Source organism: Piliocolobus tephrosceles, chromosome 6, assembly GCF_002776525.5.
Source record: "Piliocolobus tephrosceles isolate RC106 chromosome 6, ASM277652v3, whole genome shotgun sequence".
NCBI classification, from domain to species: domain Eukaryota; kingdom Metazoa; phylum Chordata; class Mammalia; order Primates; family Cercopithecidae; genus Piliocolobus; species Piliocolobus tephrosceles.
The window spans coordinates 4,247,737-4,267,748 of NC_045439.1; the positions used below are offsets into that span (position 1 = coordinate 4,247,737).

The following is a 20,012-nucleotide window of genomic DNA, read 5'->3' on the forward strand; positions in this document are numbered from 1 at the left end:
CCTCCCAAAGTGCTGGGATTACAGGCTTGAGCCACTGCGCCCGGCCTTCTGTGTTATTTTTTAATGGTGAATTTTATATTATGGGTATCTTACCACAATTTTATTATTATTGCTATTATTACTATTATTGAGATAAGATCTCACTCTGTCACCCAGGATGGAGTGCAGTGGCAGGATCTTGGCTCATTACAACCTCCACCTCCCGGGCTCAGGTGATCCTCCCACCTCAGCCTCTGGAGTAGCTGGGATAACCAGCACGCGCCACCACGCCCAGCTGATTTTTGCATTTTTAGTAGAGACGGGGATTCGCCATGTTGGCCAGGCTGGTCTTAAACTCCTGACCTCAGGTGATCCACCTGCCTAGGCCTCCCAAAGTGCTAGGATTGCAGGCGGGAACTACTGTTCCTGGCCTGACAATTGACTTCTTTTGAGATCTTGGGAAGCTCTGCTTTTCAGCAGATAAGAGATTTCAGGATTTTTTTTTTTTTTTTTTTTGAGACAGAGTCTCACTCTGTCACCCAGGCTGGAGTGCAGTGGCACGATCTTGGCTCACTGCAACTTCCACCGCCTGGATTCATGCGGTTCTCCTGCCTCAGCCTCTTGAGTAGCTGGGGTTACAGGCGTCCGCCCCCACGCCCGGCTAATTTTTGTATTTTTAGTAGATTGGGGGTTTCATCATGTTGGTCAGGCTGGTCTTGAAATCCTGACCTCAGGTGATCCGCCTGCCTCGGCCTCCCCAAGTGCTGGGATTACAGGTTTGAGCCACCACACCCAGCCAGATTTCAGGAATTCAAATGCCTTCTGCTTAAAGTAATTTTTATGCCACTGTGGCATATTCTAAACCCCTTCAAGCTCAGGAAACTTGAGGGCAGCAACCTCCACCGATTCCTCCATGCTGTGTCCCTGCATCTAACAACGTGCCTGGCACGACTATTAAAATATGTGACATCCATCGTGTGTCCAGGTGTCTATTTTGGGTGTCGGCTGCCCCAGGCTCTCCTAACTTTGCTTATAATAGCAGCAGCGCCATCGACTGGCATTTATTGAGAACTTTTACTACACCCTGGGCACTAAATAAGAAGCAGCTCAAAAACTGTAGATTTTGAGCTGCTTCTTATTTAGGTCAGAGCTAGTAGCTGTTTCCACTGTAGAATTTTCGAAAACAGGTGGAGCCCCTGCCGGATCCTGACGTAAAATGGCATTAACCCTATACAACCGGCTTTTGTTTAACTGAACACACCTGACCACCCTAGAAATTTGAATCGAGTGAGAAATTCATCCACTTGCTCTGGCTGCAAAATGCAGAACTAAGAGAAAGAAATGCGAAGCCTAAGATGTCTCTCTGAAAAGAAAAAGCGGGGAGGTGGGGGGAGCAAGAGAAGGGTTCCAGAGGCTTCCACAACCTGAACACCTCACTAAAAACATGGCGGTCATCTTGTGGCTGGTCACTGTCTCCACGCGGGTTGGGGTTTGTGTCTCACCGTTTTGCTCCCAGCCTAGAACGGTGCTGGGCATGCAGTAGCTCTCCATACGCTTCTGTGGAACGCATTCATTCCAGACCTGAATTTTCAACTCCAAGACTTCTCTGCAAGGAACACTAGGCGGTGATATCTGGGAGCACCTGTGTTCACTGGGCGGTTCCTCCAGGCCAGACGCAGCCTCAGGAAACGTGGGGGGGGGGGGGGATATGTGCATTGGTTTGGATGTCCCGAGTGTCCTTTAAAACGACAAATGTAAAAGGCCTAACCAATGGCATTCTAAAACAGACTTTTCAGGTGGTGGCGGGCGCCCGGACTCGGGGTGAGGAGCCACCGCCCCAGCGCGCGCTGAGTTCCTCCCCAGCAGGCCGCCTTCGACAACCTTTGGGCCGAGTCCAAAATATTCCGCAATTCGCTCCTGCATGCACGCCGGTTACAGTACCAGAAAGGAACATTTTTAAAAAGAGTTGCACAAGGAATTCATAGAGGGAATAAAAAAAAAAAGACACTGGCCCGTACGGGGATCGAACCCGCGACCTTGGCGTTATTAGCACCACGCTCTAACCAACTGAGCTAACCGGCCAACTGACGATAAGTTGCCACCGGAGTGTTTAAGAGGGCTCCATGCCCGCGCCCGCCCCCTAGTGACTCCCTGCCGACTCCTCGCAGCCGCCCAGCAGCGACTTTCGACCTCTTCACAGTCATCTCCATTGGTCCGATGCAGAAACTGAGACCTAGGGGACTTCAAGGAGAGGGGAGGCGGCTCCCTACAGCGAAGGCGGCTTTCTTTCACAGGGAAATGCAAATTGCCCATGGGAGGCTTAGCTCGGCAGTGAGAAGGTTTTCAAACATGCCAACTCAATGTTGTTTTTATCTCCGAGAATCCTGCAGCGTGGAAACTTCGTGTAACAGAGGCCTTTAGCATGGTTAAATCAAGCTTAGAAACTACAGAAAACCAGACAAAGGACAAAAGAACCACCGAATTCCCTATCGCCCAATAAACAAGCGCCGCTGGGGTCTTGGCTTCCTTCCTGCCGGTTTTTTTCCTACTGCACACGTGTGTGTATATATATATACATACACACACACACACACAGAATCCAAAGCCTTGTATGAAGCATTCTTTTTTTTTTTTTTTTTTTTGAGAGGGAATCTCCCTCTGTCTCCCAGGCTGAAGTGCAGTGGGCAGTTTCAGCTCAATGAAGCAGGCTATTTTTTATCTTTCTTTTTGCATTTAATGTTCTAGAATAAGCATATCCCTAAACAATTATGAATGTCATTTTAAATGATTCCTCAGTGTTTCATTGAGTGGACAAACCACCATAGATTTCTCTCCTTTTTTTTTTTTTTTTAGTGTCGGAAAAAATGTTTTCATTTTGCTCTCTCTCTTGTTAACTGAGCACGTAAATAAATCACATGGTACAAGGCAGAAGGGTTGAAAGAGCCACTGGGTGGGCAACGATGGTATCCACCTCTAAAAGCACAGGATCTATATGAAAAAAAAAGAGAGAGAGAAGGAAAAGGCCGGGAAGACAAACCACCACCGTGCCTGCCACAGAGGCCTGCTGGTCTCCTACAGGGCCTGACTATGGTATGCTGCTGTGGCCCTCCCACTCCAGGAGCACCAGCAGCGAGCACCAGGTTTTTTTTTTGTTTTTTTTTGTTTTTTTTTTTTTTTTTTTTGAGACAGAGTCTCGCTTTGTCACCCAGGCTGGAGTGCAGTGGTGCAATCTCGGCTCACTGTAACCTAGGCCTCCCCAGTTCAACCGATTCTCCTGCCTCAGCCTCTCAAGTAGCTGGGACTACAGGTGCGTACCACCATGTCTGGTTATTTATTTTTATTTTTTTTTTAATTTTTAGTAGAGATGGGGTTTCACCATTGTTGGCCAGGCTGGTCTCGAGCTCCTGACCTCAAGTGACCCGCCTGCCTCGGCCTCCCAGAGTGCTAGGATTACATGTGTGAGCCACCGCGTCCGGCCAGATTTTTAACGTTACACATTCTGCTCTGATTACTCCACTAAACTGCTGGGACTGATGTATCATCAGGGTTCCATGTCACAAGCAGCAGAAACCAAGTCTAGCTGATTTGAACAGATTTTATGTAAAGGATGTTAGGTAGGTCACCCTCCAGGAGCAAGGCTAGAGGACCAGGTTTAGAAAAACGGACACTCAGTGAAGACATACTCATTTAGTCTGGCAGTGCCCTGGCCCCCAATCAGCTGTGAGTCAAAGAAACCTAATCCTTGTCCTCATGGAGCTCACCGAATAGCAAGGAAGGCGGATATTACAGGGAATAGAGAAGATTAGGTGGTGTGCTGGGAGGCTGGGCAAGCTTCCTGAAGTCTGGAGCACTTTACAGTGTCCAAAGGACAAGGATGGATGAGCAGGCCAAAGGGGTAAAGCCCTCTCACAGAACACGGGTGGGGGTGCAGGCATCCTGTCCATTTTGCTCACAGCTGAATGAATGCCCAGAACCTAGCACACTGGCATAGCAATAGGTAAGTCACATGGGTTTAAAACAGTCAGATCAAGTCATTTCTCTGTTCACACTCTCCCCTTTTGCCCCAGCCCTAAAAGGCCTGCCAAATTTAGCAAATATAGATCAAGATACCAGGTTAAAATTGAATTGCAGAAGGACAATGAAGCTTTTTTTTTTTTTTTTTAGTGTAAGTATGTCCCATGCCATATTTGGGTCATACTTACACTAAAAGAATACCAGTGCTATATCTGACAACCCTACGCCCAGGGTGACAACCCTACGCCCAGGGTAACATCCCGTTGAAAGACACCACCTGGCCGGGCGCGGTGGCTCACGCCTGTAATCCCAACACTTTGGGAGGCCGAGGCAGGTGGATCACGAGGTCAGGAGTTTGAGACCTCCCTGGCTAACACGGCGAAACCCCATCTCTACTAAGAATACAAAAAGCTAGCCGGGCGCGGTGGCGGGCGCCTGTAGTCCCAGCTACACGGGAGGCTGAGGCAGGAGAATGGTGTGAACCTGGGAGGCGGAGCTTGCAGTGAGCGGAGATCACGCCACTGCACTCCAGCCTGGGCGACAGAGCGAGACTCCGTCTCAAAAAAAAAAAAAAAAAGACACCACCAGATCTGCGCCTTTCTTTTCTGCCCTCCTGCACCCCTGCCCGGCTCCCTCCGCGGCAGCCCCCTCCGCCTCCTCCTGGGCCCTTGCTCCTGTGCTGGGGCTTTTGCGCTTCCTTTCTTCTTCCTGGACCACTTTTCCTGCAGACAGTGTCAAAACTCCTCCTCCTCGTCGTGGTCGCTGCTTAAATGTCATCTACTCAGCGAGGTTTCCCCGATGCCCCCATTTGCAATCGCTACCCGCACCCAGGATCCCTGCGGTTCCCGGCCCAACCCCTCTCCGTCGCTTTTTCTCGTTGCTAACCGTCCGCCTCCCACCGCTAGAGCGAACTCCAGGGGCAGTGGGCTCTATTTCACCAGCACCTAAACAGTGCTTGGCACACAGCGGGTGGTCAGTCAAGGTCTCCTGAAGGAAGCCGAGTTGACCGACCCTTGTGGGTGCAGCCGTGGCATTACAAAGACTTCACGCCACGCGTCCCAAGTGAGCGGAGTGGACTGGACACGCCGGGGCGGGGGCGCAGTGACTGACGTCGGCCGCTAGAGGGCACCCGAGACCTGCGCCGTCAGTCCCGAACCCAGGCTTCGGGCGACCCACGTGCAGTCCGTAGGGCCGGCGCGGGCGAGCAGTTTTCTGTCCTCGGGACCTCTCCCTCCCCTTCTCACCCCTTCTTAAAGCTCTTCTTAAACCCTAATTCTCATTCTTTGAGTGACGAAAACACAAATCTACATACTTCTAGAATTAAGTGGTACAGAATACCATTCGGGCTTGCTTTCTTGTTTTCGCTTTTTGTTTTTGAGACGGAGTCTTGCTCTTGTGCCCAGTCTGGAGTGCAGTGGCGCGATTTCGGCTCACTGCAACCTCTGCCTTGTATTTGTTTTTTGTTTTGTTTTGTTTTGTTTTTTGTTTTTAATGTGGGGCGGGGGGCCCATGGGCATTTTAAATAATCCATTTTCTTTTTTATTTTTTTGAGACGGAGTCTTGCTCTGTCGCCCAGGCTGGAGTGCAGTGGCTGGATCTCAGCTCACTGCAAGCTCCGCCTCCCGGGTTCACGCCATTCTCCCGCCTCAGCCTCCTGAGTAGCTGGGACCACAGGCGCCGCCACCTCGCCCGGCTAATTTTTTGTATTTTTAGTAGAGACGGGGTTTCGCCATGTTAGCCAGGATGGTCTGGATCTCCTGACCTCGTGATCCGCCCGTCTCGGCCTCCCAAAGTGCTGGGATTACAGGCTTGAGCCACCGCGCCCGGCCAAATAATCCATTTTCTTTAAACTCAACTTAGGAAATGTTTCATTCTGTTTATAAGCTGGAACCTTTGGTCTGACAGTAACGACCTGCTGTGTTAGTTTCCCAGGTCGGCTGCAACAGAGTGTTTTAAGGTAGGTGGCCACATAACAGAATATATGGCCTCACAGTTCTAGCAGGCGGATGTCCAAGGTTAGGGTGTCAGGAAGGTCGCTTCCTTCGGAGGCTCCCAGGGAGACCGCCAGGCGGTCTCCTGGCTTCTGGTGGATTTCGGGTCAACTTTGGCCTTCCTTCGCTTGTAGAAGCTTCACCCTGATCTCTGCCTGCATCTTCATATGCTATTTTCCCTGTGTGTCCCTGTGTCTAAATCGCCCCTTTTGTGTAGACGCCAGTCATAATGGACTAAAGCCACCCTGAAGACCTTTTTTTTTTTTTTTTGACGGAGTTTCCCTCTTGTTGCCCAGGCTGGAGGGCAATGGTGCGATCTTGGCTCGGCTCACTGCAACCTCCGCCTCCGGGGTTCAAGCGATTCTCCTGCCTCAGCCTTCTGAGTAGCTGGGATTACAGGCGTGAGCCACCACGCCCGGTTAATTTTGTCTTTTTAGTAGAGACGTGGTTTCACCATGTTGGCCAGCCTGGTCTTGAAGTCCTGACCTCAAGTGATAACCCCGCCTTGGCCTCCCAAAGTGTGGGGATTCCAGGCGTGAGCCACCGCGCCAGGCCCGGAGACCTCATTTTAACTTGATTGCCTCTGTAAAGACCCGATCTCCAAGAAAGGTCACCATCTGAGGTACTGCAGGTTAGGACTTCAACATCTTTTCCGGGGGACACGATTCAATGCATAACTCATAACATGTACAGTTTCATGCATTCCTGAGTAAAGCTTTAATTTATAAAACAGATTGAATTCTTCTAAACGAACTCATTTAGAAATAAAATTAAAAGAAACCCTATTAAATGTTTATACAAGGTAAGTGGCCACACAACAGAATACATGGCCTCAGAGTTCTGGCGGGCAGACATCCAAGGTCAGGGTGTCAGGAAGGTCGCTTCCTTTGGAGGCTCCCAGGAAGACCGTCCCAGGCTGTCTCCTGGCTTCCGGTGGATTTCAGGCCATCTTTGGCCTTCCTCCTATTAAATGTTTATACATTTAGTAATCTGATTTTCTGATTTTTCTTAATATACAACGAAGCTTTTTGAAATTAATATTTTATATTTATGAAAGTAAAACAATTGCAGTTTTAAAAGTCATAATACTAAAAGCCTTATTATAAAAGATAGTATTCTCCTACTCCACCCTTCCCTGCAGCCCAATCCAACTCCCCAGAGGCAATCACTGTGAACTTTTAAGTTTATTTATATATATTTTTTTCTACAGAAATGAGGTGTCACTATGTTGCCCAGGCTGGTTTTGAACTCCTGGGCTCCAGTGATCCTCCCACCTTGGCCTCCCAAAGTGCTAAGATTATAGGTGTGAGCCACCATGTCCTGCCCACTATGAGCTTTTCAAGCAATTTCTTTTTTTACTCCAATAATCCTAAAATATATGATTTTACTTCTAATTCTTTTTTTTTTTAATTTTAGACTTTATTGACTTCATTCTATGCTGTTAGGTTCTTTTGCCAATATTCCCCCAATGCATGTACACTTTCCCTCTTCTCATCATCCCCAAATACTAATACTACCAAATTTTACTGAAATCAATAGTCAGTGTTTATATTGCTATGGCTATGTTAACACTGTTCTCAACTGAGCCACATAGTGTACTGTAATTACATTCCTTTCTAATGGAACTTCTTGTTTTCCTTTGCATTTGGTTTGTATACTTTTCTATATACCAGTCACTGACTTTCTGCCAGAATTATGAAACTGCTCTTAATGTAATCAAATACGTTAGATAATGTAGCAATTGTTTTCTGTGTTTAAGTTGGGAGATATCCTTCCAGAGCTTCCCATCCTCCTGGTCTAACCTGGATTGGTGGTTCTCCAGGCCTGCCGCAGTTTAATCCTGGGCGGGTCTTCACCACCATCCTGGGAATCCCTTTCCCCTTTTTCTTTGTTGGGTCCTCTGCTTCCTAATTCCAGGTTGCTGCCTCTTTTACTTACCTTTCATTTAGGTTCTGAATGTTCTTCATTGGTTTCCCAAGAAATGGCTCATGGAAAGTAAATGAGATCTTGCATATCTGAATACATCTTTCTTGCTTGCTTTGCTTGCTTTCTCTCTCTCTTTCTCTCTCTCTCTTCCTCTCCCCATTCCTTCCTCCCTCCTTCCTTCCTTTTTTTTTTTGAGATGGAATCTCACTCTGTCACCCAGGCTGGAGTGCAGTGGCACAATCATGGCTCACTGTAGCCTTGACTTTCTGGGCTCCAAGGATCCTCCCTCCTCAGCCTTTCAAGTAGCTGGGACCACAGGCATGTACCAACACGCCTGACTCATTTTTGTATTTTTGGTAGAGGGGTTTCACTATCTTGCTCAGATTGGTGTCGAACTTCAGAGTTCTAGTGATCCTCCTGCCTTGGCCTCCCAAAGTGCCTGGATTACAGGCGTGAGCAACTTTGCCTGGCCCACATTTTTCTTCTTACCCTCACACTGGGCTAATAATTAGAAAATTTTAGGATAGAGGTTACTGTCCCTTGGTACTTGGAAAGCGCACTTCTCTGTCTGCTATGTCTAGTTTTGCTGCTGAGAAGTCCAACATCATGCTGGAACCCAATCTTTTGGATACGATCAGTTTTTCTCTTTTGATACTTTTGGAACTTCTCACTATCCCTATTGCTCTGAAATATCATGAGATGCTTTGGTGCCAGTCTTTTTTATTCATGTATCCCACATGCCTAGAGCAATACCTGGCAAATAGGCGTTCAATAATAATTGTTGAATGAGCTGGGAGTGGTGGCTCACGCCTGTAATCCCAACACTTTGGGAGGCCAAGGTGGACGGATCACTTGAGGTCAGGAGTTCAAGACCAGCCTGGCCAACATGGTGAAACCCCCCATCTCTACTAAAAAAAACAAAAACAAAAAAATTAGCCAGGCATTGTGGTATATGCCTGTAATCCCAGCTACTCAGGAGGCTGAGTCAGGAGAATTGCTTGAACCCGGGAGGCAGAGGTTGCAGTGAGCCGAGATCACTCCATTACACTCCAACCTGGGCAACAGAGCAAGACTCTGTCTCAAAAAAAAAAAAAAAAAAGAAAAAGAAAAAAAGAAAAAGAGAAGAAAAACTGCCCAGGGGCTGCGGCTCACGCCTGTTATCCCAGCATTTTGGGAGGCCAAGGCAGGCTGATCACTTGAGGTCAGGAGTTCGAGAGCAGCCTGGCCAACATGGTGAAACCCCGTCTCTACTAAAAATAGAAAAATTAGCTGGGTTTGTCGGCGGGCACCTGTAATTCCAGCTACTTAGGAGGCTGAGGCAGGAGAATCGCTTGAACCCGGGAGTGGGAGGTTGCAGTCAGTCAAGCTCGTGCCACTGCACTGCAGCCCGCCCGACAAAGCTAGACTCCGCCTCAAAAAAAAAAAAATTCGCGTAGAAGCTCCCAAGCCCAATTAAAGCTCAAGGCAATCGTCCACGTAGTGGGTTCCAAATCGCTCAGTTCCCAGGCCAGCAGGGAAAGCGAGCCGGGTGAAAGTCGCCTCTGCGCCAAGGCGGGGAATTGCACAGTATTTACATGGAAGCGGCGGAGAGGTTGCTTAGCAACCCGGCTGAGCAGACGGGCTGCACTGCGCACGCGTATACGGGCGGAGCAGCTTGCGCACGCGCGAGCGACAGCGCGTGGGGTTCAGGGCCTGACGGTTGCTAGGGTGACAGGGACACAACATGGCGGCCGGATGCTAACGCTCTCCTTCGAGGGACCACGACGGAGATCCTAGTGCGGGACCCCGCCTCAGGGAAGTGGAAAGCAGGGGGACACCCTTCCTGCCTCTTTCTTTTCGGTCCAGTGTCGGCAAGGGGTTGTCTCTTCCGCATCCAAGATGAAGAGTGAGTGGGACCGGGGATGGGGGCAGGGACTGGAGAGCGAGTGGCGGGGGCGGGAGGGACTGGGGGAGCTTGAGGGGCCTGTGGGGCCGGCGGGGCCGGGCGTCGTCGGGCGTCGTCGCCTTCTGCCGTGGCGGCTCCGCATATGGACCCCGAATCCCCCTCGACTGTAAGAAGCCGGTGCCCCTGGGGGAAGCTCCAGGGGTTGGAGCTAGGTTGGGAACTTTGGGGTCTCGGAGAGCCGACCCAAGTCCCGTTCAGGCATATTTTGGTGCCGGTGCGTAGTTCTTACATTGAAGTTTAGGGAGTTGAGTGTGGTTCATTTCATTTTTTTAAATGCTGGCTCGAACCTGACATTCTTTTCTTGAACATTCGGCAGAAACGCAGGGAGCGCTTACAGTGGCTCCCTGCCTTTTCATGATACTGGTTTAGTGTCCAATTGAGAGGAAAGCTGGGCTCTGTGCTTTATTTTATTTTTTGGGTCAAGCAGTAGTGTTTTATAGGAACCATTTTTTAATAGTCATTTTGAAGCAACCTTTTAGTTAAAAGCTGTTACTTCAAAGTTGGAAAATGAGGTAGTCATACTAGAAAATGTAACGGGTAAAAAAATTTACCTCTGGTAGGATTTGGGGATTATTGACAATCCGAGTGCAACCAGCTAGAATGATTTTTTTATTATTACTACTGTACATATATAATTGTTTATGGCTGTGAACCGGAGGTGCAGTAAAAATTCAGACCTTTGCTGTGAAAAGATTGTTAGGAGTAGTTATAATGTTAAATTTGCATTGTGTTCTAATTGTCAATAGTGTACGTTGCATAACATTTAAAATAATTCATTCACCCTTTACAAGGCATTTTTATTTTTATTTTGTTTTGTTGGATATTGTTTAATGTTTACCTTTTTCATTAACGCACTACAAAACTAGTTAGAATCAAAGGTCTACAAAAGACTTTACACTTTTACTTACAATGCAGACTATGTATACTGCACATATTTTGTACTATATTCCTTTTTTCTTCCCATCTGTTTGTTTTGAAAATTTTCAGATGTACAGGAAAGTTGCAAGAGCAGTACACTGAATATTTATAAACCTGTCCTTCACTTAGATGCACCATTTTGCCTTATTTTTGTGTGCTCACTTTCGCTCTGGTGTTTTCTCTCTCCCATTTGTGTATGTAATTTCACTGGACCTTTCAAGAGTTAGTTGTAGACTACTGATAGTTCACCACTTCTTTCAGCAGTTACCTGCCAAGAACAAGGACATTCTCCTACATCATCACATTTAGAACATTTAACAATGATACAATACTCTAATATACAGTCCATATTTCAGTCTTTCCATTTATCCCAATAACATTTGTTAGAATTGTTTATATTTGTTCTGCAGTCACTGCAAGCTCTGCCTCCCAGGTTCATGCCATTCTCCTGCCTCAGCCTCCCCAGTAGCTGGGACTACAGGCGCTGCCACCTCGCCCGGCTAGTTTTTTGTAGTTTTTTTTTTTTTAGTAGAGACGGGGTTTCACCGTGTTAGCCAGGATGGTCTCGATCTCCTGACCTCGTGATCCTCCCGTCTCGGCCTCCCAAAGTGCTGGGATTACAGGCTTGAGCCACCGCGCCCGGCCTGTCACATCTCTTTGGTCTCTTTTAATATGGTGTCCCTGCCTTTTGTGTCTTTCATGACAATGATATTTTCATTTTTATTTTTGTCCTCTGTAGGCCAAATGACATCTTTAAAGAATCCAGCCCGGGTGTTTAGCAGAATATCTCTCAATTTGAATTTATCTGATTGTTGCCTCACGATTAGCTTCAGCTTAAATGTTTTGACCAGGAATATGTGAGAGGTGACATTGTGTCTCTGTCAGTGTGGCCCTTCCAGAGTGTGTGATGTCAGCTCGTCGCAGTTTTGCTGAAGTTAGATTTGATCATTTGGTTTCTTTATCTACCTTCTTTTTCTCTTAGACTCTTATTTTTTTTGACAGGGTCTTGCTGTATCATCCAGGCTGGGGTGTAGTGGTGCACTCTTGGCTCACTGCAACCTCTGCCTCCCAGGATCAAATGATTCTCCTGCCTCAGCCTCCCAAGTAGCTGAGATTACAGGTGTGCACCACCATGCCCAGCTGATTTGTGTTTTTTTGGTAGAGACGGGGTTTCAACATGTTGGCCAGGCTGGTTTCAAACTCCTGACGTCAAGCGATCTGCCCGCCTCGGCCTCCCAAAGTGTTGGAATTACAGACATGAGCCACTGTGCCTGGCCTTCCTCTTAGACTCTTCATACCCCACTACCTAGAGGCATCACTCTCAGTAATTTACTCTCTCTCTCTCTATATATAATATATAAATATATAAATGTGTATTTCTCCCTTTTTAAAAGAGTAATGTTAGCACTGCGTGTGTACACCTATATAGAAAATGTGTGTATGTGCCGGCCGGACGCGGTGCCTCACGCCTGTAATCCCAGCACTTTGGGAGGCTGAGGCGAGCAGATCACGAGGTCAGGAGATCAAGACCATCCTGGCTAACATGGTAAAACCCTGTCTCTACTAAAAATACAAAAAATTAGTCGGGCATAGTGGCTGGTGCCTGTAGTCCCTGCTACTTGGAAGGTTGAGGCAGGAGAATGGCGTGAACCCGGAAGGCGGGGCTTGCAGTGAGCCAAGATTGCGCCATTGCACTCCAGTATGGACAACAGAGCAAGAGACTCCGTATCAAAAAAAAAATGTATATGTGTGTATATATATAAAATTTACATTTGGGGGCCGGGCACAGTGGCTCACGTCTGTAATCTCAGCACTTTGGGAGGCTGAGGTGGGTGGATCACTTGAGGCCAGGAGTTCGAGACCAGCCTGGCCAACATGGTGAAACCGCATCTCTACTAAAAATATAAAAATTAGTCGGGTGTGGTGGCAGGCGCCTGTAATCCCAGCTACTAGGGAGGCTGAGGCAGGAGAATCGCTTGAACCCCGGAGGCGGAGGTTGCAGTGAGCCGAGATGGCGCCACTACACTCCAGCCTGGGCAACAGAGCAAAGAAAAAAAAAAAGTATATGTGTGTATACATATAAAATTTACATTTATGGGGCAGGCACGGTGGCTCACACCTGTAATGCCAGCACTTCGGGAGGGTGAGGTTGGCTGATCCCTTGAAGTGAGGAGTTCGAGACCAGCCTGGCCAATGTGGTGAAAACTCGTCTCAACCATAAAATTCAAAAAAATAAAAATAAAAACAAAACAAAAAAATACACAAAAAACTTACATTTATGATTTACTTCTTGTAAACTTTTGGTTTTGAAGTATATTTAGTATTGTTTGGTATTTCTTTTAGAGGGTCATTTTGGTAGTTTTCGGTTACTTGGTTTAGTGGTGACATCTTTATTCTCCCTTTCTTCCTTCTACCTTAAAATCTACTCTAGGAATTATTGTAACCTTTTATCCCCCTGGTTTACATCTGATCATTAGATAAATGATTTAAAAATAGTTAAGAATGGAGAGAATATTCCAGAACTGGAAATCACAGAGACAGAGTTATAGAAGAATGATCAGGAAAAGTGAGTAATGGTGAAACTGGATCCGTAGCTTGGGGTCAGAGTGGGGCTGGGAATGCTGGATTATTACAGGGGTCTTTCAGGATTTTCTAGGTGTATTTTTGTACTTGTTTTCTAGGCGAGGCCCATGTGTTTAGGGGTGTGTTATTCTTTGGAGTATTCCTGTCTTTCTTTTTATTTGGCATCATTTGCAACAGTAGAGAGCAAAGAGTGACACAGTGCAGTTGATAAGAGTGTGGGCTTTGGAGCCGGTGGGCATGGCAGCTTCAGGCATGTTACTTTTTTTCTTATGCTGCTTTTCTTCGTTGTTCAGGTAATCTATTGCTGTGTAACAGATCGCTTCAATTCTGTGGCTTAAGGAAACACAGTCTTTCTTGTGGTTCTTCAGGTTGCCTGGATTCAACTAGGCAGGTCTTACTGAAAGTCTCTCATACAGTCAGATGGTGGCTGGAGCTGAAGTCATCTTAAAAGTTTCTTTTTTATTTTGAGATGGAGTTCGCTCTGTTGGCCAGGCTGGAATGAGTACGGTGGCACAATCTTGGCTCACTGCAACCTCTGCCTCCTGGGTTCAAGCAATTCTCCTGTCTCAGCCTCCTGAGTAGCTGGGATTTTAGGCACACCACCACACCTGGCTAATTTCTGTATTTTGAGTAGAGACAGGGATTCACCATGTTGGTCAGGCTGGTCAAGAACTCCTGACCTCAGGTGATCCACCTGCCTTGGCCTCCCAAAGTGCTGGGATTACAGGCGTGAGCCAGTGTGCCCAGCCACATTTATCTTTAAACAGGGATGATAATACCCTCACATAGCATTGTTTCAAAGATTAAGTGAAATCATCTATGTAAAGTGTCTGGTACATGATAAATTGTGAATGAATTATTATTTGCTATTTCAGCAGATGGAAGGCAGGGATATAAAAAGGGAAAAAATGAAAGCATCAGTCAGATCCTTACTTGGAAAAGTTTCCCCTTATCTAGTCTAGTTGAAGTACCACTCTTTTTTCCTGTCTGAACTTTTTTTTCTTTTCTTTTTTTTTTCCAGATAGAGTCTTGCTCTGTTGCCTGGGCTGGAGTGCTGTGGTATAGTCACAGCTCATGGCAGCCTCCATCTCCTGGGCTCAGGCAAGCCTCCCACCTCAGCCTCCTGAGTAGTTAGGACCACAGGCACGTGCCTCCTCACGTGGCTAATTTTTTTTTTTTAATTTTTTTGGTAGAGATGGGGTTTTGCTATGTTGTCCAGCCCAGGCTTACTTTCCTTTTTTTTTTTTTTTGAGATGGAGTCTTGCCCTGTTTCTTGGGCTGGAGTCCAGTGGTACGATCTCAGTTCACTGCAGCCTCTACCTCCTGGGTTCAAGTCATTCTCCTGCCTCAGCTTCCTGAGTAGCTGGGATTACAGGTGCCTGCCAAGACACCTGGCTAATTTTTGTATTTTTAGTAGAGACGGGTTTCACTATGCTGGCCAGGTTGGTCTCAAACTCCCGACCTCAGGCAATCTGCCCGCCTTGGCCTCCCAAAGCGCTGGAATTACATGCATGAGCCATGGTGCCTGACTGCCCAGGATTAAGTTTTTAATTTTTTATTAGAGATGGGGGTCTCCCTATATTGCCCAGGCTGGTCTTGGACTCCTGGATTATAGGCATGAGCCACTGTGCCTGGTCCTGTCTCAACTTTTTAATGAATTTTTCAAAATATACCTATAAAAAAAGAAAAGTGGCCAGGCATGGCGGCTCATGTCTATAAACCCAGCACTTTGGGAGGCTGAGGCAGGAGATTGCTTAAGTCCAGGAGTTTGAGACCAGCCTGGGCAACATGACAAGACTCTGTCTCTACTAAAGAATTAAAAAATTGGCCAAGCATGGCAGTGCATACCTGTGGTCCCAAGTACTCGGGAGGCTGAGGCAGGAGCATTGCTTGAACCCAGGAATTTGAGGCTGTAGTGAGCTGGGATCACACCACTGCTCTCCAGCCTGGATGTCAAAGGAAGACCGTTTCAAAAAATAAAACAAAGCCAGCGCGGTGGCTGAGGCCTGTAATCTCAGCACTTTGGGAGGCTGAGGCGGGCGGATCACGAGGTCAGGAGATTGAGACCATCTTGGCTAACACGGTGAAACCCAGTCTCCACTAAAAATACAAAAAATTAGCCGGGCGTCGTGGCGGGGACCTGTAGTCCCAGCTACTTGGGAGGCTGAGGCAGGAGAATGGTGTAAACCTGGGAGGCGGAGCTTGCAGTGAGCCGAGATTGCACCACTGCACCCCAGCCTGAGTGACAGAGCGAGACAGACTCCGTCTCCAAAAATAATAATAATGATAATAAATAAATAAATAAAACAAAAAGCCAGAGAAGTTATACTTTGAAGACAGTAACAGTTTGCTATTGTATCAGAGAGAATTTTTTTTTTTTTTTTGTGGAGCGTCTCACTCTGTTGTCCAGGCTAGAGTGCAGTGGCATGATCTTGGCTGACTGCAACCTCTGCCTCCGTGGTTCAAGCAATTCTCATGCATCAGCCTCCTGAGTAGCTGGGATTATAGGCACACACCACCATGCCTGGCTCATTTTTGTAGTTTTAGTAGAGACAGGGTTTTACCATGTTGGCCAGGTTGGTCTCGAACTCCTGACCTCGGGTGATCTACCCGCCTCAACCTCCCAAAGTGCTGGGATTACAGGTGTGAGCCACTGCGTCCGGCCCGGAGAGAATTTTTGAAAGCATCTGTTGTAATTACAATGAGGTTTAAGGTGTCTTGTTTTTTTTCCGCCATGGGAAGAGTTAAGTAATTTGTCTTTCTTAAATGCTAGTATTTTCATAGAATCAAAAAAGGTACCTCAATCCTTTTCATCTCCTTCTGTGTGTGAGCCTCAACTTTTGTTTTTATTTATTATTATTATTATTATCATTATTTTTGAGATGGAGTCTTGCACTGTTACCCAGGCTGGAGTTGCAGTGGCGCAATCTCGGCTCACTGCAAGCTCCGCCTCCCGGGTTCACGCCATTCTCCTGCCTCAGCCTCCGGAGTAGCTGGGACTACAGGTGTCCACCACTACGCCTGGCTAATTTTTTGTACTTTTAGTAAGAGACGGGGTTTCACCGTGTTAGCCAGGATGGTCTCGATCTCCTGACCTCGTGATCCACCCACCTCGGCCTCCCAAAGTGCTGGGATTACAGGCATGAGCCATTTTTATTTATTTATTTATTTTAAAGATGAGGGTCTCACCATGTTGCCTAGACTGGTCTCAAAATCCTGGGGTGGCCGGGTGCGGTGGCTCACTCCTGTAATCCCAGCTCTTTGGGAGGCCGAGGCAGGCGGATCACAATATCAGGAGATCGAGACCATCCTGGCTAACTCAGTGAAACCCCGTCTCTACTAAAAATACAAAAAATGAGCGGGGCATGGTGGCGGGCGCCTGTAGTCCCAGCTACTCAGGAGGCTGAGGCAGGAGAATGGTGTGAACCCGGGAGGCGGAGCTTGCAGTGAGCTGAGATTGTGCCACTGCACTCCAGCCTCAGTGACAGAGCCAGACTTCGTCTCCAAAAAAAAAAAAAAAAAAAAAGAACTTTACAAAAAGCACATTAATAAAAATGTTTGGACTTGAACCTGACAAGCTTTGCATTTCACAAAAAGTGAATTTGACCTTCATTTTCACTTGTTAAATAAGGCTTAAATTCCACTTCAACAAACAAGCCTTAGTTTAATAAATGTGCATAGAATCTTAATATAGATGTATTCATTTACCTCCCTTGTTGTCCCTTTTTCATCCAACTCTGTTATTTTAACCCCTCTTTGTCCTTGAATCTGTTTTTCTTTTTGTTTTGGTGCTTGTTTATTCCTAATAATGTGGGATGTGACTTTCATTTACAGTGTTATAGCTCTGTGCCCTTCAGAACTTTGCGTCATGCTTTGTCTGCATTTCAGTGCTTTTTGTTTAATTTCGAAAGCCTATGAAAATGTGCCAGATCTTGTTGGAGAGAATAGGAACTATTCCCAGGTATTTTTTCATAGAGACGTTTTCTTTTTTTCTCCCTGCCTTTTATCCATGTTTTATACCCCATACTTTCTGCCTACTAGAAGAGCCATGAGGGAAACAAGTGACCCCTTTATCTACCAACAGACACCTCCAGTGCAGCAAGTTCCATTTATTGCTGGTCATGATGGTTTAGAGCCAGCCTGGGACATTGGTACGCATTGAATTTGTGTGCTGAAACCACTTTGAAGTTCACAGTTGACCTGTTTTTTTAAAGCAAGTCTGCTTAATTTATCTGTGACAAAACACAAATTGGAATTTATTGTGTAAATTCTCTCTTTCTTCAATCCGAATTCCTTAGTCCACAGCTTGACTTTAGTGATTGACCTCCAGTGCCTCCTGTGATTTTGTTTTTTCTTTGTGAGACAAGGTCTCTGTCTGTCACTCAGGCTGGAGTACATTCGCACCATCATGGCTCACTGCAGCCTTGACTTCCCAGGCTCAGATGATTCTCCTGCCTCAGCCTCCCAAGTAGCTGGGACTACAGGCTTGCATCACCAGGCCTGGCTAATTGTTTTTGTATTTTTGGTAGACACAAGATTTCACCATTTTACCCAGGCTGGTCTCAAACTCCTGGGCTCAGGCGATCTGCCCACCTCAGCCTCCCAGAGTGCTGGGATTACAGGCGTGAGCCACCATGCCCAGCCCTTTCCGTGATCTCTATGACTGTCTTCCTTTAAAAGGATATTGTAGTTTTAAAACAGTTCATTTTAAGTTCATGTTTTTCTTGGCACTTAGTCAACACTTTCACTGATTTCTTAAATTTCTTGAAATGTTCACCTTTACATACATTTAAAGTAATGCATATTCATTGCGAACATTGACTAATGTAGATAATTATAATGAAGAAAATTTAAATCACCTTCAGTCCCACTCAGACATAGATACATTAAAATATTTACATATTTATATTCAGTTTTTCCTTTTCTTTTTTTTCTGTTTTATTTTTTTTGTGATGGAGTTTTGCTCTTGTTGCCCAGGCTGGAGTGCAATGGCGCTATGATCTCGGCTCACCGCAACCTCTACCTCCCGGGTTCAAGCGATTCTCCTGCCTCAGCCTCCCGAGTAGCTGGGATTACAAGCGTGCACCACCACGCCCGGCTTATTTTGTATTTTTAGTAGAGACGGAGTTTCTCCATGTTGATCAGTCTGGTCTTGAGCTCCCTACCTCAGGTAATCCACCTGCCTCAGCCTCCCAAAGTCCTGGGATTACAGGCGTGAGCCACCGCACCCAGCTGTATTCAGTCTTTTTCTGTGCATGTGTTGTATGTATGATCATTATCATCCTTTTTTGCACTTAACATGAAATTGTGGCTGAACATTTCCTATGTCGTGAAATATTATTTGAAAGCATCATTATCAATGGTTACATAATATTTCAGTCTGTTGCTGTTTCATAGCTTATTAGAACATTTCCTTGATACTGGATATTTAAGTTTCTGGCATTCTTACTTTTGTGACACTGTGAAAACCATCTTTGTTTATAAAGTTTTTTGTTTGTTCATTTGTTTGTTTTTTGTTTTTGAGATGGAATCTAGCTCTGTTGCCCAGGCTGGATGCAGTGGCATAATTTCCACTCACCGCAACCTCCGCCTCCCAGGTTCAAGCAATTCTCATGCCTCAGGCTTGCTAGCAGCTGGGATTATAGGTGCGTGCCACCCTCCTAGCTAATTTTTCTATTTTTAGTAGAGACGGGGTTTCATTATGTTGGCCAGGCTGATTTGGAACCCCTGATCTCAAGTGATCTGCCTGCCTCAGCCTCCCAAAGTGCTGTGATTACAGGCGTGAGCTAACACGCCCAGTCTCACTGAGGCTGTTAATGTACAGATTCACTCATATACAAATTGAATGGTTTTAATACTAAAGTAATATTTAATTCCCCAAGCTTTTTTTGTTTTTCCTGTTGGTTTTTGTTTCTCTAAGTGTAATGGCACAAAAGAGAACAGATGGTAGACTTTCGCTTTAAGGAGTTTATGGCTTTATGAGGAGAAGGTGCAAAGTGGAGCATGAGCAGTTCTGTAATGGGAGGACAAGGTGCACACAGAAGGAAGAAAGACATCTGCTTGAAGGCTTCCCAGGCCGGTCCTGAAAGATTGGAATCCAGAGCATCACGTATTCAGTATTACACACTATGTACTCCATAATTTTTTTTTTTTTAAGATGGAGTCTTGCTCTGTCGCCCATGCTGGAGTGCAGTGGCACGATCTTGGCTCACTGCAAGCTCTACCTCCCGGGTTCGTGCCGTTTTCCTCCCTCAGCCTCCCAAGTAGCTGGGACTACAGGTGCCTGCCACCACGCCCAGCTAATTTTTCGTATTTTTAGTAGAGACGGGGTTTCACCGTGTTAGCCAGAATGGTGTCTATCTCCTGACCTCATGATCCACCCGCCTCGGCCTCCCAAAATGCTGGGATTACAGGTGTGAGCTACCACGCCCGGCCTATGTACTCCATAATTTGACCATTGATATTTTCTAAACCAAAGTGTTCCATTTCTAACCTCCCTCTTTTATAAGGAAAGGCCCTAAAATTAGGGGCATGGGGACATACTGTTAATTCTCAAGACTTGGGATTACGTCTTAATGATCTTTGTGTCTACAGTGCATGGCGTGGTGTGTGATATAATCTTTGTGTCTACAGTGCATGGCGTGGTGTGTGATATA

General features: G+C 46.4%; 2 protein-coding genes and 1 non-coding gene across 5 annotated transcripts in view; 1 reads left to right on the top strand and 2 right to left on the bottom strand.

The window, feature by feature from the left end:
• The window catches only part of ZNF839 (zinc finger protein 839), a 30,383-nt gene extending 28,624 nt beyond the window's left edge, over positions 1–1,759 (bottom strand). Inside the window, exon 1 of the mRNA XM_023205659.1 lies at positions 1,482–1,759. The gene's annotated coding sequence lies outside the window, so the exon portion shown is untranslated. The remainder of the gene's footprint in view (positions 1–1,481) is intronic.
• A 228-nt stretch (positions 1,760–1,987) lies between these two features.
• On the bottom strand, positions 1,988–2,061 carry TRNAI-AAU. Its single transcript has one exon. It is a non-coding gene; the product is annotated as a tRNA-Ile (tRNA).
• Positions 2,062–9,563: 7,502 nt separating this feature from the next.
• Positions 9,564–20,012, top strand: part of MOK (MOK protein kinase) — a 76,780-nt gene continuing 66,331 nt past the window's right edge. Inside the window, exon 1 of one of the 3 annotated variants that reach the window (XM_026455256.1) lies at positions 9,564–9,795. In XM_026455256.1, the coding sequence (XP_026311041.1) occupies positions 9,789–9,795 (7 nt within the window). In that variant the 5' untranslated portion in view covers positions 9,564–9,788. The remainder of the gene's footprint in view (positions 9,796–20,012) is intronic. The other 2 variants (XM_026455253.2, XR_003309637.2) reach the window with 2 other exon arrangements.